This window comes from Arachis hypogaea, chromosome 18 (assembly GCF_003086295.3).
Source record: "Arachis hypogaea cultivar Tifrunner chromosome 18, arahy.Tifrunner.gnm2.J5K5, whole genome shotgun sequence".
NCBI classification, from domain to species: Eukaryota; Viridiplantae; Streptophyta; class Magnoliopsida; order Fabales; family Fabaceae; genus Arachis; species Arachis hypogaea.
This window is the reverse complement of record NC_092053.1, coordinates 119292439-119309443: the sequence shown is the minus strand read 5'-3', so window position 1 is coordinate 119309443 and position 17005 is coordinate 119292439. Positions and strand designations below refer to the sequence as shown.

Below are 17005 nucleotides of genomic sequence, written 5' to 3'. Positions count from 1 at the left end.
AGAAGGTATCAACGTAATACAAGGTAGCCGCGTATTGGCGGCGGTTTTTTTATTGATTAGCGGCGGTTTTAAACCGCCGCAAAATCAAATACCGGCGGTTTATAAAAGGCCATGGATATGGGCGCCGGGATTGGGTTTGGCGGCGGTTTTCATAAACCGCTGGTATAGCCACCGCTAAATCAAACTTTTTGCGGCACAAAATTGAAAACCGCCACCAAATGAGTCTTTCACGGTTTCCTTCATATTTACCAGCGGTTTTAAAACCGCCGCAATTTGGCATGACGAGTCCAAGTTTCCACAAGTTTAGCGGCGGTTTTAAACCACCGTCAAATGGGACATCAGTTTATGTTAAAAGTTAGCGGCGGTTGATCTGAACCCAAACAGCGGCGGTTTAAAACCGCCGCTAATTTAATAAAAAAAAGAAATTTTCGTTTTTCAAATAAAACACGCGTAATTTATTTATAATATTATTGAATTATTCTTTTTAACTATTTTTTATTTTCCATTATTATAAGAGTGAAAATTTGAAACTCAAAAATAGAATATAAAATTGAAGCAAAAACAAAATTTAAATATAAGCAAAACAAATTAATATATCCATCAAAATACGAAGTAAATAAATCTCTTTCATAGAGTTGCTCAGTCTAATTCAATAAAATGTTTACTTCAATGCAAAATAACTCCAATCCTAATATTCTATTTTCACTCTATCATTCTATGAAACTCATCCCTGCAGCGATGTCTGGTGGTAGCTCCACACCCTGCCTTTGAAACAGATAAATCAGAGCACTCTCCATCGCCTTCATCTTTTTCTTCTCTGCTGCTGCCTCGTCCTCTATTACTTTCATCTTTTTCTTCTCTGCTGCTGCCTCGTCCTCCATCGCCTTCCTCTTCAACTTCTCGCCTTCCAGCTCTGCCTGCAATTCAAGCAGCCTCCTCTGGGTCTCCTCTAGTTGGACTCCGTTGCCAGGCGCATGTGAATTCGGACCGAAGAGTTGACTAGGAGTCGGTCCAAAACCCACACCACGTACTCTACCCGGTTTTTCTTTTTCGAAAACCTGAGCAATGGAGTCATTTTGAGACAACATTCTGGCAGACTCATCCTGTTGCTCAATATCCTCAATTCTTTCCTACATACACAAATTAGTAACATGGAAAGATATGCACTATCAACCAAAATCACAAAAAAAAAATAGGGGTAATTCTCCTAAATTGACTTGTGTTAACCTTTATCAATTAACAAGTACTACTTACACCAATTGCTCTTGCTTCATCATTCATATATGAGCCATCCTTCTTTTTGTGCATCTTAATCCATAACTCTCCTCTACCGATTATTCTTCCTTGTTCTTCTGACTGTAACAACAAAGTTTTTGCATTAAAATTTTCCACAAAATCAATGAAAATTTAGTCACAAAGATACTAGCATAACTAAACAAAACAAGTAAATTACCTCATCTTCCATCCGCCGTGTGAAGCTTTTCAAACCTCCACTGTGGGTATATTGTTTTTTTGATCGATTCTCCGTATTTTTCCTACACTTCTCCTATTGGTCCATCAGAGACAAAGGGCGATTAGAATCTAATAGAAAAGGACTCAATGCAGCATAATTGGTATTCTTGTGTAACAACGATACAGTATATTACCTTCGTCTCAGGTTCGGCGCGATAGTCAAGGAACCATCTCCAATGCTCTCGATCAATTCCCGGCGGTCGATTCTCAAGATTTTGATCAATAGTGAATGTTGGCTCATAAAAACGGTCATACAACCTCAGCCTTGTTTCCTTCCAAGCCTTCCCCATACTTTTCAACATATTTTTTTTAATAATTCCTTCGCTGTCTTCATCAAAGTGAAAAATTTGCTACACAGATAATACAAGTTGTCAATAAAATTGTAAAAATAAGCAAATTTAATTTACCCGGGATATAAACTTTTACCTTGACACATTCGTTATAAACCTTGTCTTTAGTTTTAATCTGATGCCAACTTTTCCTACAGATGGAAAATTTTCCATAATCAGATCCCAACAGACCAAGCACGCCACTCAATAGTCCAGCTTCATCTCCAATTGCTTGCTTTGCGTTGTTGAACCTGAGCACGATCTTCCTACCGTTAGGCCGTGCCATAGCATCCCTCACACTTAGTTTTGCCGGCTTGATTGTGCCGTCAGAATCTATAAGCCAAATATAACATTTGCGTTGTGGACAGCATGCGAAAAAATTTACATATAACATAATAATATTAAAATACTACCTTAGTATACACCTAACAAAAGAATTATGATGGATCAATTCAACATATAACATGCATAAATTGGTGTAGATTTGCAACACTTGAAACAAATTTAAAAAAAATTACCGACTTTTAATTTAGAAAACTAATAATAAGAACAAATTTATCGCTTTATTTGAAATGTAGGCAAAAATAAAATTAATATAATAAATCAAAATCTTTTATAATTATTTTGACAGGCCACAGAATACATTTTATCCAATTAAAGATTATGATACAAGAAATTAAAAAATTACTCTGCAAACAAATGGAGAAGGTCAAATGTCATTGACCTGTTTTGCAACTGAAAGCATTTGGGATGAACGAATTTCAGTATTGTGTAAATTAATAATGGGTGGAGCTTAAATGATGTTGATGGAAGAAAAATAATTTGGAAAGATACCTATGATCTTAACAGTCCAAAACTCTGTAGTCTTGCGTCCTCTGCGACTCTGAACCACAGGAGCATCATGGAGCTCGTCAACTTCTTCTTCGACAAGAGGTTCCTCAATAGCATTAGCCTCCAAGTTGAGATGGCCTGTCAGCGAGTTTTGGGTACTATTTGTGCTCGTCTGGAGCAGGCCTTGGTTCACTTCGCGACGGAAAGGGCGTGAAGTAGCGGGGACACTATCACCACTAGCGGGGACACTTTCACCATTGGTCGGAAGAATTTGAGAGCCATCATGGTGGGAGTCCAAAATCGCATTCGCTCCAGTGGTTGCTGAGATCCTGGTTCCAATTTTGATTTTTTCGTGAATCGACCTTTCCGAGCCATTGTAAACTCCTGACGACAACAAGATATATACTCACGTTAATAATTGAGGAATTAATGCTGTTGAACTAATTTTGATTAGTGTCCAATCTTAAGAGACAACATCAAAACTAATACAATAACTTATAAAGAGTGAGCTGGATATACATCTATGTTTAAGGTCCTTATATACTACAAGTAGTAGTGATTTGGATTTAAAAGTTGGACATTCAAATTATACATAACATTCATTCACAGCAGTCCAATTACTACCTTTGGATTTAAAAGTTGGACATTCAAATTATACATAACATTCATTCACAGCAGTCCAATTACTACCTAAATCCTGCTCCTAAACTACAGTCCTGGGAGCTGCACAGTAAAAAAAATTAATTAGCCCTATTTTATTCCACACTAATTGGTGTACTAACCATATTTACTGGTTTCTATACAGTAGTGTGATGATTATTAATTGATTCTTAGAGAACCAACCCACAGCACGAACCTCTAGTTCCATACTTCATTGATCATAGAAGAACTTTCTTTTCAAATCTAAACTAGCAATACACTCAAATCTCTAACCATATAAGTAAATACCACCTATTGGGCTATAATCACTGACCTAGATTCAAATAATGAAGTGGGATTTCATCAAAAGATGAGACATGCGTAATTAGGAAAACCAGAATCAGCCCATTATCGAAACATGCACAATCTTCATATGCAGTAAGAACGTCCAATCAAAGAAACATTATACCATCATAAATTGATAGAGAACTGGTGATTACCACAACAGTGAGAGGACGATGTAACAGCTGGCCCGATTGGACGACCTAACAGCAGTTGAGAGCTCCTCTTTGGGGGTGGGGAGGTGCCAGAACGCGACAGTTGAGAGCTCCTCTTTGGGGGTGGGGCTTCGTTCACTGTATTCAGGGCTAAGTGCTATGAGGTATGGCTCGGGTGTATTAGGATTGAGAAGAAGGGGTGGGTTACGGACGAGGGGTATTTCATATAAGGAGTAATCAAGTTTGGCGGGTGTTTGAAATATTTGATATTAAACGAAATCCCTAATTTTGATTGTTAGAGGGAACTAATAATATTAATTCTAATAATAATAATTTGAACCATGAAAATATTTTGCCAAAAAAACAGAACATAACCGAGAAGAATATAATTTGAGAAATCTTAAAACCAAAAAATATTGCACAACGTAAATTTGCTGTTGATATTTTAAATTTTAACATAATAACAATTATAGTAATAATAATACGGTACGTGGGTTAAACATAATAATAATTATAATATTAAATTCTACATTTTATCAACAGCTTTTTTCATTTTTGTTTTTCAATTAACTTTAAATTTAACATTTAAATTTAGCCCTCACTAGCTATTAATTCCTTTAAGATTAGCAATCTATGTTTTCATTTTAACATTTTATAACAATAATAATAATAATAATAATAATAATAATAGGGTAAAATGAACAATAATAACCGTAAGCATATTAAGTGGTGATAAGAATAGGCTTGAATTGGTAAAGTTTTACCTTTTTTTAAGTAGCTTATGAAAAATAATATAAATAGATAGAAAGTCATACCTAATATGTGATAGAGATGTATTTGTGTTAAAAATTGTGAACATTAAGTTGAAAAATGAAAAATATATGAGGCCAAAAAAAGTATAATAATAATAATAATAATAATAATAATAATAATAATAATAATAGACAGTAATAAATACCAATATTAAATAATAATAATAATTAATAAAATAAGAAGGACGTGAATACAATAATAATAAGGTGAGTAATTATTAAAATAATAATAACTATCAATAATAATAATATTAATAATATTATTAATGACAATAATAATAATAATTACTAGCATATTTCTAGGTACTTTTTTTAGACGTCAAAAGAAAGTAAAAAAAAATAGATAGATTTTTATTTGTTAGTTTGTTTGGAAAATATCATAGCAAAACATTTCGCTCATCATTGTGCCAAAAATTTTTTGATAATCAGAATCTTGCGATAGTCTTTTAATAAAGTGCAGAAATACGTAAAGCAGTAGACCAAGGACCTTCAATGCAGCATACTAACGATCCCTAATAACAATCTGAAGAATTATAAAGTCACGACAACTTCAAAAAACAATTCTTGGGCATCCTATAAATCTGAATCCTAATTCTTCAATTAAACTATTGCAATATCCTCAAGGGTTCAAGTATCTAGTCGCCCACATAGCTAGGTGCCAGGCATTTTTCTTATCAGGAGACATTCCACTATAAGGATAATCATTCTCTTCCGGCGTTTTATTGAGGTCATACGACAGCATCGAGGCATTTTGTCCAGCAGAATCAGCTTTTTCAGAGCCACCGGAGGGGATGTCGTCCTCTTTCTCCAATGAATCCGGAACCACCTCTCCAGTAGCTTCGGATACCTCCTGAATCTGGGATCGAGATAACCCTGAGAGGTACATCGTAGCACAAAATAGGCGCAGAATTTCAAGAATTAGTGTATGAACATAATCATATTACATCAACAACAAGTAAAGTTGTCTTTCTTACGTTCCCATAGACGTTCAAGTCCGTGTTCTATGAGTTTGAATTCCTCTTGTGCTGCAATATCCAGTTCAACAACAAGAGTATTTTCATATCGTGCCTGTACAACACATCACAAAAATAATGTAGAAATACTGTTTGTAAAAACCTGGGACAATGTAAAATCATTCAAATGATTCCGAACCTAAAACATAAAAAATCAGGTGACTCAGCAGTAGAATCATTACATTTTATTTCTTGAGATAGCAAACAGATTAGATAGCAAGAAGACTATGGCATCAAAGAAAGAGAACACCAGTAACACCAGAAACAGAATGAATCTTTTGGAGTGCTCTTTCTGCTCAAGTCAGATCAAAGAATATGCCTCATGCACACAGATTAAGGTCTCAAATTGATACAAGATATAAGCGACTCCTGCATTATTGCGGGCTACATTTATTCTCAACTGGTTTGGTTTGATTTTTGAACCTAACAAGAATGGAGTGAGATTATTGCCACCTGTATTTCGGTTCCAACCAACAGAAGAGAAGCTTCTATTTCAGTATTTGAAATGTAAGGTTTTCTCTTTTCAGTTGCCAGCTTCAATCAATCCTGAGATCAATGTTTGCAACTACGATCCATGGGATTTGCCAGGTAATCAATATAAAAATCTTTACCTCCTTTTTTTTCTTAGTTTTAGTTTCACTCTTAAAGTTACCAAATTATAGTGAAGTATAATTCCGTTTAGTCTTTGCTTCTTAAAATGTTTAATTTAAAAATTTCTTCAAAAAAGGAAAAAGTTAAAGATAGACTAAATTAATTAAATTAAATTGAAACTAAATTGACATTATCTAAGGTTAGAATGAAACTAAGTTAAATTAAAATATTATTTAACTTTACTCATTTTTTTACATATAGCTCTAGGAATAATTAACTCATATATATATGCTCTTATAACTATGATCTTATTATTATTATTTTTTAATATTAGGGAATAATAATAATTATGGGGAGCAAGAAGAGAGATACTTGTTCAGCTCAAAGGAAGTTAAGTATAAAAATGGTAACCGAATGAACAAAATAACGAGGGTGAGTAAAATTGTGATACGTTAAATAAATAGCAAGGTAATAAGTGAATATTTACCTTCACCTCGTCAAGTATCTTCTGTGAGAACCACGTCTCCATACTTGTTACAAACTCAAACCCAAATTTAGCCCGGTACTTTCGGTCCCAATGAAGCATTTCCTAAAGTTTTAGAATTATCACATGAATATGGTTGCTTTCCATGAATAAGAAAATGGAGTACAAAAATAAATTGGGCAGCAACAAACAAACCCTCATCATTGATCTCGGCGCATGAGATATGGCTCGATAGAGGTGACTTTGTCCAGAGAAGGCATCCAACCATGATTGTATGCGGGACTCTTTAAACCACACCTGTCTTGCAAAGGATGTTGCGTGGTCCAAGGAAGAGAATGGAGACTCAGCTATCATCTTCTCTGCGAACCAACGGCTTCTAGTAATGGGAAAGAAGTCTCTGCTCTCCAATTTCCCTGATAGTCCACCAAAAATAGAAAGAATGTACAAGGACAATATAAAAATGTGATTATAAGAAGTCTAGTTGGAGAGGTAATAGCATTGTGAAGACATAGTTGAATAAAAGAGCTTTATATGAGGGGATAAGTTTTAAAAAATCTCAAATAAGTCACTATAATCAACCTATTATCTAATGATATGACAAAAATAAAATCCAATATCTATCGTAGGTGAATCAGGACAGTAGTATATATCCAGAACTGCCATGTATATGAGCTACATGCATGGTGGAGAACAGTTTTTTAGGAATCGGCAGCCTCATCACAATCTTCAACCCTTTCACTAGTGGACTCCTCTAAATCGCCGTCTCTTGTCAACCGCAGCCGTTCGACATCAAATTCAGGCAAGCTAGTCATACAGGCCTGTGGATTAAGGTCGACCTCACAATATTCATAATCTTCGCCCATGTCAAACAAATCTCTTGGCTTCACATGGACTATTACACTCCATCCGCTCTCCACCTCATCCTCTACGTAGAAAACAAGACGAGCCTCAGATGCCAATATATACGGCTCATCGTCTTCTCGATCACTGGTGTGAATCGGATTGGCAAAATTGACACAGGTGTGGCCCAGAACGTCTTGTCGGATGCCTCTGCCCGACGTGGTGTCTGCCCAAATACACTTGAATAAGACTACATTGAATTGACCACTGTAATTTAGCTCGATGATGTCTACTAATTTCCCGTAATACGAGATGCCGCCGACAGCAACATTGGCATCCCATTTACTTGCATAACTTCTAGTATCCGAAGTGACATAAACCCCGCTATTCTGTGTTTTCATCCCTTCCTCCCTCGACATGGTCCTAAATTTAAATCCATTGACATTGTAAGCTGGATAGCGTTTGGCCTGAGCGAGGGGACCGCAAGCGAGCCACTGCAACTCGTTCGAATGATTGGTGCTTCCAAATGGGACCTGGAATTGAACCATTAGAGGCAATAGGGCGTCAAAGGGTAGTAGGATCCTGAGATATGAAAGATTACCTTATGCCTGAACCAGTTGGCAAATTCCCTGTGCACAACGCTATCTATATGAGACTGGGACCTTGTTCTACTTCGCAGTTTTCTCTTTGTGATGGCTCTGTACTCACTGTGCATACGAAAGGTTTGTTCAAGTTTAGTACTATCAGTACCAAATTGGCTCATTGTATAATTTTATAGCTCAGGCTTTGTACTTACTCCAAGAATTTCTCTACAGCAATGCAATTGACCAGTACATGACGATGTGCTTGAAGCTTTTCGGTTGCTGTTAGAGTAAAAAATGAACTTGCCCCGACCGCCTTTCCAACCACTGGGAACATGTTAGCAATCTCGCTCGGTGGAGCATCGATCGGCCAGTCGTCAACGCGCGTTGGTCGGTTGATCCTAGTCTCGACATTATCTAGATATCTAGAACAGAATGTGAGAATCTTTTTGGATAAGTAGCCCTCTGCAATCGGTCCTTCCGGTTGTGCCCTGTTACGTACGTACTGCTTGAGACGACATAGGTACCTTTAAGAACATAACGTACGAATTACTAGATGACAGCTATCCATTTATAAACAGGTCGAGAAAGCTTAAGTGGATCAATACCTCTCAATTGGGTACATCCACCGGTAATGCACTGGGCCACCGAGACGGACCTCCTCGACCAAATGCACCGTTAGATGAACCATAACTGTGAAGAAGGAAGGTGGAAATATCATCTCCATGTGGCACAAGGTATGGACTACACGATCCTGAAGGAGAGGTAGTTGTTGAGGATCTATGGATTTACTGCATATTATTCGGAAAAAGGCTGATAACTCAGCTAAGACGGCGGACACTGGGGTGGGCAACACATGTTTTGATGCAATTGGCAGTAGATGTTCCATTAGAATATGGCAGTCATGACTCTTCAAGCCGAATAACTTGCGCTGTTTTAAATCAACACAGCGAGAAATGTTGCTAGAGTACCCATCTGGAAAGACCACATTCTTGATTGTCCTAAGAAAGACATCCTTCTCTGGATTCCGCATGGTGAAGACTGCAGCGGGATACTTTCCACCTTCAACTGGCCACATATCCTGCCGGATGCCCATCAACTGGAGATCTTTTCGAGCTTTTAGGTGGTCTTTGGACTTACCGCTCTCGTTCAACATGGTGAAAATAATGTTGTCGCATACATTCTTCTCTATGTGCATTACATCAAGGTTGTGACGTAACTCGTTGTTCTCCCAGTACGGCAAATCAAAGAATACACTCCTCTTTTTCCAGGGAGACTCGTCTTGCACCACGGTCTGCTGTCCGTGCCTTCTTTTACCGCCCACCGCTTGCACCTTGCCTTGTGAGACAGGAACACCCTCCAATTGTCTCAGGACATCCCTACCAGTCAATTTGGTAGGTGGGGATCTATCATCTACCTTGCCATCAAATCTACTCCGGTCCTGTCTATATTTGTGATCGCGATTCAAGAAGCGACGATGACCCATATAACACCATTTCTGACTGAAGGTGAGTCGCATAGTCTCGGCATCCAAATTGCACGTGGGACAAGCTCTCCCGCCGTAAGTATTCCAGCCAGATAAATTGCCTAAGCCAGGAAAATCACTGATAGTCCACATCAGTGCAGCTCGCATCTTGAACATTTTCTTCTCACTGGCGTCGTAGGTATCAACACCAGCCCACAACTCCTTCAGCTCATCGATCAGGGGCTGTAGGTAGACATCTATGTCATTGCCAGGCATTTTAGGACCAGAAATAATCATAGAGAGAATAAAGTTGGTTTGTTTCATGCAAATCCATGGGGGTAGGTTGTACGGAATAAGAATCACTGGCCATATTGAGTACTTTGAACTGAGGTTTCCATAAGAATTGAAGCCATCACTAGCTAGGGCTAAGCGAACATTGCGCGGATCGCCAGAAAAGTCAGTATATCTCCTGTCAAATACTTTCCAACCCTCGCCATCCCTGGGATGCCTCAAGGAACCGTCAGAGTTGGTTCCTCTATTGTGCCACAACATGTCAACGGATGTCTTGCTGGACATGAATAATCGCTGCAACCGTGGAATCAGAGGAAAGTAACGGAGAATCTTCACCGGTAGAGGTTTTCCATTCTTCTTGACAACGGCGTTGATTCTGACTAAAGAATTCTTCCTGGTCTTTTGCTTCCACCTGGATGCCCCACACCGTTTGCATCTAGACAAGTCTTGGTCTGTACCCTGGTATAGCATGCAGTCATTTGGACATGCATCTATCTTCTTGTACCCAATGCCGAGCTTCCTTATGATCCTCTTGGCATCGTGCAAGGTCTTCGAAATCCTTGCATGCTCAAAGGCATCCCCCAGTAGCTCTAGAATCAATCCGAAAGCCTTGTCGCTCACTCCGCACATGCACTTTATATGGTACAGCCTAACTAAGAAAGACAGCTTCGAAAATCTTGAGCATCCCGGATATAATCCCTGCTCGCCGTCCTCAAGCAAGTCGTGAAAGGCACAAGCCTCGCAGCTAGGTTCATCAGATAAGTACGGCAACCCCTCCGCAACGTCTCCGACATGCCCATTCCTCGAGTCTTCGTCGTCACTCTGTAATCCCGGGAAGTTGAATGCGTCGTGGACCATGTCCCGCATTTGATCTCCTAAATTTACATTAGGTTCTAGTTCTTCCCTAGCGCTGGATCTCTCATCTACGATCCTCTCGCTGTGATGTAACCAAAAGGTATAGTTAGGGGGAAAGGGTTTCATCAGAAGGTGATCGTACGCGTCCTCTCTAGTTTGGTAACACCGAAACCCACACAAAGGGCATGGACAATGTATCATCCCATCGGATGATGCATTGGCAAATGCGAAGTCAAGGAATCTATTTAGACCATCCCTATATTCTGCATTCCCTCTAGGCTTTGTAATCCAACTCTTATCAATGTCTAAATGAATGAAATAGCAGAAACAAATAAAAAAATAGTAAAAAAATACATAAAACTTGTAATAAAATAAATCAAAAAAATGGGGAGTGTGTCAAGAGAATCAATAACAGTTTATCACAATAATGAGATGGGAGAGCACCATACGTAATAAATTTGACAATATATTACAAGCAAAAACATGTAGAGAGTAACGGAATAACTCAAAACGGAAACAGAAATAAAAGTTACTTGCATCCCAGGTAACATGTAGCACACGAAAGGAATTAGGGAGGAGGCTTACTCATTACAAAATTCTGTGCTTTTTAAATAATTATTGGGTGAAAGAATTGCTGGTTCCAAGTCCAAAAAGTGAAAAGAAAATAAAAGCTTCCTTAAAAAATGAAAAAAGAAAATAGGAATGAAAGTTAGATTTAAAAGATAATGAAAAAAAGGTATAACTAAACAGTCATGAAAAAAGAAAATAGCACTGAATTTTTTGAATTAGTATAAGCATAGCAAATTGTCAACAGGCATCATGTATAGTGGAAAAAGAAATTCAAAACTAATGTAATATACAAAGATTATATGCTGGAGGCCTGGAGTAGTGTTTGGAATTTGAAAGTCAAAAGTGGAGGTCAAATTGGATTTATCATGAAAAAAGAAACAGATTAGTTTATGATATGCTCTTGGTATTAACTATTAATGCGAGAGACAGAAAGAGTAGGATTTTTGTTCTTTACTTGTTGAAAAGCTAAGCAATTGGTTTGGTTATGCCTATAAAATTATATATTAACTGAAACTACATGTGATCTAGTACTTGATTGATCATTGATCTTAATCATAAAGCAATGAAAATTATTGATTAAAATTGGTCATGGAAAATTAACTTATTATAAGATCTAAATCGTAACCTTAAATTATTGGCATAAAGTTATAATATTTGTTTAATTAACAAAACATAATAGAATCTTTTTTACTAGCTAACAAAGAGTATTTAAAGATGGGTTCTTAATTAACTACTTATTTAAGAAAAGCCCCATTTTATGACTAACTTAAAAACAATAGTACAAGAATTAAAAAATGGTAAATGATGAGAGGAAAGAAAGGCACAAGCTGTGTGTGAAGCCCATGCATCATGTAGATGAGCATTTCAAACATGTGTTGTGACACAGATGTTAATTACTCTAACACTATCTTCTATTCGCCAATTGAAAAGAAGGAAAAAGACACTCAGCTTGTTATATATAAGAATTGGGACACTATCACTTTAGCCCTTTGGCCCTTTACCATCTGTTATTATATGCTTAGAGTTAACAGAGTAGCACTGTATAAGCATGGCACAAGTGCTTTACTCTAAATTTGTCCTAAGCTATTTTAACCAATATGCAGCAAAATCCTATGTACCAATACATAATTAATAAAATAACAAATTCAGCTTCACAAAGTTTAATTTCACCTCTTCTAATGATATCAGCCAGCTTCTTAATAATATATTTTTACATCACAGACCACTAATGTTCAACACTTCTCATGCAGAAAACATTCATATCATATAGCACCACCCAAAAAAATCATGTACACGATGTTGAAAATTTAGTGTGTGCACAAGGGAAAAACACCTTGAAATAGTTGTTATAAGATTACATTTAGTATTACATATAAAATAAATAGACATAGCACAATAAATACCAAAAAAAGTCAATATTAGATAACTTTTCATGCTAGTAAAAAATCAGCCAAGTTGAAGGTAAAAAACGAAGGCAGTTTTAAGAAACACAAGAATAAAAAGAAAGGTTTTATCATAGTACTGATTTATAAGTGTTAACCAAATAGATTTTTATTGTAAGGTTTGGAAAAAAACCACTTTGTTAATGCAACAGAATAAAATTAGTTGAGGCTAGAATCCAATCCGGGTAAAACTATATCAAATGCATTTTTGTCGAAATGCACTAGTAGTAGTAGATTTGGAAAACACATCTCAAGGTTCAAAATAAATTTAAATGTTCTCACTTGAACTGAGATCAAACTGCAGAAGTAATATCACAGTTCATAAAAAAAACTAACACCAATTAATTAAACGTTATAATCAAATAATCAAAACTAAGTAACCAATTATTACTAAGTACTGAATTTACAAATACAAAAAAAAAAAAAATCAAACTGCAGAAGAATCACATTATCACATTTGAGAAAACAAAAATAAGTAATTCTTTGGTAAACATAAACATTGCTAATTTTATTTGGCAATCCACCAACCCTCCATCGAATATATTAGCCCTGTTTTTTTTTTTTGTATTCCATGACTTAAAGAATTTTGCTATAAAATTCCACAAATAGAAATTCAGTATTTGTGAGAAACACACTAACTACTTAGTTAATACTTTGACCAACAAATCTAACTGAAAATCCTAATTTTCTGCAGGGAACAAGCATAATAGAATAGAGATAATGGGCCTGACAGCTGATTATTGGGATACCATTATGAGGATTTGAGCCATGGAAGGAAGATGCTATAACAATGATAATTATAGTAACAATAATGAAGCATATAACTGAGTTCAATTGAAATTTTGTCTTCATTTGCAATGAAACGGTAAACTGTATTAACCAAAAATGAAAAAGAAAGAGAAAACTTTCGTGAAGGCAAAGAAATTGAGGTCAATTAAATAAATGATAAATTAAATTAAACAAGCAAGGTCTATACTAAGTCCATAGTAAAAAGTAAGTTATTAGGGGTAGACAACCATAGTAATATTAACAGATCAATTCATTCAGGCTGATCATACACAGATGTGCAGCTGTATGTATACTCTAATTAGATTAATCTTTTAACATAGCTAATTAATCATACATAGAGTAATATAATAATTAACCATACTCAATTCTTGTTGATCATAGACAAAGTAATATGCTAACTCATCATACTCAATTCTTGCTAATCATACATAGAGTAATACACTAATTAATCATACTGAATTATCTATCTAGATAATCAACTCTCTATTGTTCAAATAGTTAAAGTAATGACAACAACAGATAAATGATTAGGCAGCTGAGCTTGCTCATAGTGGATCAAGTCACATGAATCAAATTCCTAACTCTAAACAGCAGCAATTAACCCCAACACATAGAAGATATAGACAAATTATTGTTCAAAAGTCTGAACCAAGAATGAAAACACGAAAAAGAGGTCAATATGGATGAACGAACCAGTGAAGGGGGAGATGCTCAACTTCAACCCCGGTGAGAGAAGCACTGATGGCAGCTGTGCGGCTCGACGACCAACACGAAAGCGCAAGGTGGAGCAAAGGTCAGGAATTTTACACACAATGGCTGAGAGAGTATGGTTTCAGGACTTGTGGATGACATGCAATAGCTCGAAAATTTTAGGGGTTTCTGCAAAATTGGGGGACTCAATTAAAGGGTATAAGATGACAGGGGGGAATGGGCACATTGAATTATGATAAGATCCTCACCTGGGTGGGTTCCTGCGCTGAAGTTCACGGCTCTGTTCTTGCTCTTGGTTGGCGCGCTGCTAAAAGAAACTCGCGGGTTTCTGCACAATTGGGGGGAAGAGATTATTGGTTGTGATATAAAAGGGGGAATTGGAAGACTGAATTAAAACTCACCTAGCGGCGTTTATGGAAGTAGTCGCCGGGTATATTGTGGCACAGGGGGTGGGTGTGTTTCGCGCCTCTGCTCTGCTTTGGTGCGCGCCAAGAATATAGGGTCAGACGAGGAATGTTGACGATATATATCCTGATTTAGCTGCGGTCTTCGCTGCCCAGCCGCTATCTAGGAGCGTTTTGCGTCGTTTATCCAGACCGCCGGTCATCTCTGCAGTTATCCGTCCAATATGCGGCGATTTTGGCCACAGCTGCTATTTCTTCGCCACTACTCTCCGCTTCTGTGGTAGTGATATAATGTTAATGGCCTGATTTTCACCCGGTTTTCACCCGGTATAATTGTGGCCCGAAAGTGTGTTGGTTTCATTGGGTCTAGGGTCAGATTCGAGTCTAATAAATAGACTCGGTATATATTTCGAGCTGGGTCTAAGTCACATCAAACCCAACTTCACCCGGTCCGTGTACACCTCTAGAGGAGATTTTTGATTTAATAATCAGCTTTTATCATGCGGAGTCTACCCATCATTTCAAATGGGGAATATGTTCATGTATGTTCATTACACATATACAAATAACACAGCAATGAATGACCATCATAAGTTTTATTATTATGACTATTATTGTTCTATGTCATTAATATTCATATTTTGGTTTCAAATAAATTATTGTTTTGACCGGATAAATGATATTTCAATTTGTTATAAAGTCAATTTTTGCTTTTAATTAAAGTAGTTCAAGAATCTTCCTTAAATAATTCACATGGAGACAATTATCTAATGTGGTGAATGCTTGCACTCACTCAAAATGTAACGGTATTAACTTGATGACTAACTAATATTACGCTAAAGATGTGACTCTCAATTCAGTGTTTTAAAAAATTTAACTTATTCTTTTGGTATACTAAATTTTACATATAGATAAAGATATGGAGATAATAAGATAATAACTTAAATTATTTTATTTAACTTAACATTTATAATTTTATATTTATAATATTTATTTATTCTATTTTTTTAATTGTTCATTACAACTTGATTCATTAACAAAAGCAAAATAAAGATATACTCAATGACACTATTTATCCATTTTCTTTGAAATTGCTATCAAAAATAGATTCATAATCATGGACTATAACAAGATTAAAACACAAACCTCATGATTAATAACCACAACATTCCTTTTATATGTTCTAACTCTTAATACATGCCACAAACATGCTACTAAAATATAAAGCACTACACAATTTTTCTTAGTAATCTAATTGCTCTATATGCCTATCGTATTCGTTTGCTCGCCTTGATTGATACACTACAACAAAATAGCATTTTGTCGACGGTCTTTTTAATGCTTGGGGACAGTTTTAACCGTCACTAAATGTTTTCACAACGGTTAAAATAAGCGCCACAAATTTGAGTGTCGCCAATTGATATAGTGACAGTTTTGCACCACCGTTGGTAAGAAGTGTCACTAAATTATTTGTGACGATTTTTGAAGTATAAAACTGTCACTAATTTGTAACACTTGTCAATGTGTTTTTTGTGCTATATTTCACGACGTTTTCAAACTGTCGTTAAATTACTAAATCTAGTAATAGTTTTTTTCTTATATTTCTTGACTGTTTTAAACCGTTACAAATTTTTTAGCAACGATTTGAAATCATAACTAAGTTACTAGTTTTTACGACAAATTTTAAGTATATTTAATGACTGTTTAAATCGTTACATTATTTTTAGTAACGATTTTTCGATTTGAAACCGTCACTAAATTACTAATTTCTGTGACAGTTTTTTCCTGTATTTAGTGACTTTTTAAACTGTCATAATCTTTCCAACATCAAAACTTTTTTTTATTATAAATAATAATTTATGTGTCTACTAATAAAATAATAATTTATTTCTATTATCAAAAGTTGGATTCTCCAAAAATAGCATTGTATTTCAACAAATTCAAACTCAATTCCATAAGTTTTACAAAAATAGCAACAATGTATTTCAAAAGTTAAATTCTACAAAGTTTTCCATAATCATAATCCATAAGATGTAAATTCAAAAACTTCCAACTTAATCCAATCATGTAAAGCTAACAATTCAATTGTAAAACTCTTTTAAATGTTGGATGGTCTATGTTGTTGAGGTTCATTACTTGCAAAAGAAGATGGTCGTATTAGAGAATATAAAGAAAATATTTTAGAGAATATGTTAGGATAGCTAACAAATCAACAAGTTTTAAAGAGACTATGATTATAAACTACAATCATTTTAGAAGTTGCTGATGATGAAAATTAAGTATGCAAGTCCATAAACTTAAATATAATGTATATCCTTATCTTACCTCAATAAGAAAATCAGGTCACAA

At 35.9% G+C, this 17005-nt stretch overlaps 3 protein-coding genes across 3 annotated transcripts; all 3 read right to left on the bottom strand.

Annotated features, from left to right (window-relative positions):
- Positions 1–609: 609 nt before the first annotated feature.
- On the bottom strand, positions 610–3540 carry LOC140181445 (uncharacterized). The gene is made up of 7 exons (XM_072225016.1): positions 3516–3540; positions 2676–3056; positions 1939–2174; positions 1647–1862; positions 1454–1546; positions 1255–1356; positions 610–1130 (listed from the first exon to the last, which is right to left on the bottom strand). Exons 1-7 carry the CDS (start codon positions 3538–3540, stop codon positions 711–713), a joined length of 1473 nt encoding a protein of 490 aa, XP_072081117.1. The 3' UTR covers positions 610–710.
- A 1482-nt stretch (positions 3541–5022) lies between these two features.
- On the bottom strand, positions 5023–15175 carry LOC112769010 (uric acid degradation bifunctional protein TTL). The gene is made up of 7 exons (XM_025813402.3): positions 14654–15175; positions 14501–14580; positions 14235–14420; positions 6904–7121; positions 6712–6813; positions 5595–5688; positions 5023–5493 (listed from the first exon to the last, which is right to left on the bottom strand). Exons 4-7 carry the CDS (start codon positions 7060–7062, stop codon positions 5240–5242), a joined length of 609 nt encoding a protein of 202 aa, XP_025669187.1. The 5' UTR covers positions 7063–7121; positions 14235–14420; positions 14501–14580; positions 14654–15175; the 3' UTR covers positions 5023–5239.
- LOC112770352 (uncharacterized) lies at positions 7407–10743 on the bottom strand. The gene is made up of 4 exons (XM_025814721.3): positions 8738–10743; positions 8345–8656; positions 8150–8255; positions 7407–8081 (listed from the first exon to the last, which is right to left on the bottom strand). The coding sequence occupies exons 1-4, from the start codon at positions 10741–10743 to the stop codon at positions 7407–7409; spliced, it is 3099 nt and encodes a 1032-aa protein (XP_025670506.3).
- Positions 15176–17005: the final 1830 nt, after the last annotated feature.

Bases quoted from the DNA above. Each gene is read 5' to 3' on its own strand.
- LOC140181445 (XM_072225016.1), bottom strand. From the start codon at position 3,540: ATGGAACTAGAGGTTCGTGCTGTGG. The intron at 1,863-1,938 runs GTAAAAGTTTAT...TTATCTGTGTAG, and splicing joins TTTATAACGAATGTGTCAAG to CAAATTTTTCACTTTGATGA. The intron at 1,357-1,453 runs GTAATTTACTTG...TTGTTGTTACAG, and splicing joins CACGGCGGATGGAAGATGAG to TCAGAAGAACAAGGAAGAAT.
- LOC112769010 (XM_025813402.3), bottom strand. From the start codon at position 7,062: ATGATAGCTGAGTCTCCATTCTCTTCCTTGGACCACGCAACATCCTTT. The intron at 5,689-6,711 runs GTAAATATTCAC...TGTGTTGTACAG, and splicing joins AGATACTTGACGAGGTGAAG to GCACGATATGAAAATACTCT. The intron at 5,494-5,594 runs GTAAGAAAGACA...TGTACCTCTCAG, and splicing joins ACTTGAACGTCTATGGGAAC to GGTTATCTCGATCCCAGATT.
- LOC112770352 (XM_025814721.3), bottom strand. From the start codon at position 10,743: ATGGTCCACGACGCATTCAACTTCCCGGGATTACAGAGTGACGACGAA. The intron at 8,657-8,737 runs GTATTGATCCAC...ATGTTCTTAAAG, and splicing joins TGGATGTACCCAATTGAGAG to GTACCTATGTCGTCTCAAGC. The intron at 8,256-8,344 runs GTAAGTACAAAG...TCGTATGCACAG, and splicing joins GCTGTAGAGAAATTCTTGGA to TGAGTACAGAGCCATCACAA.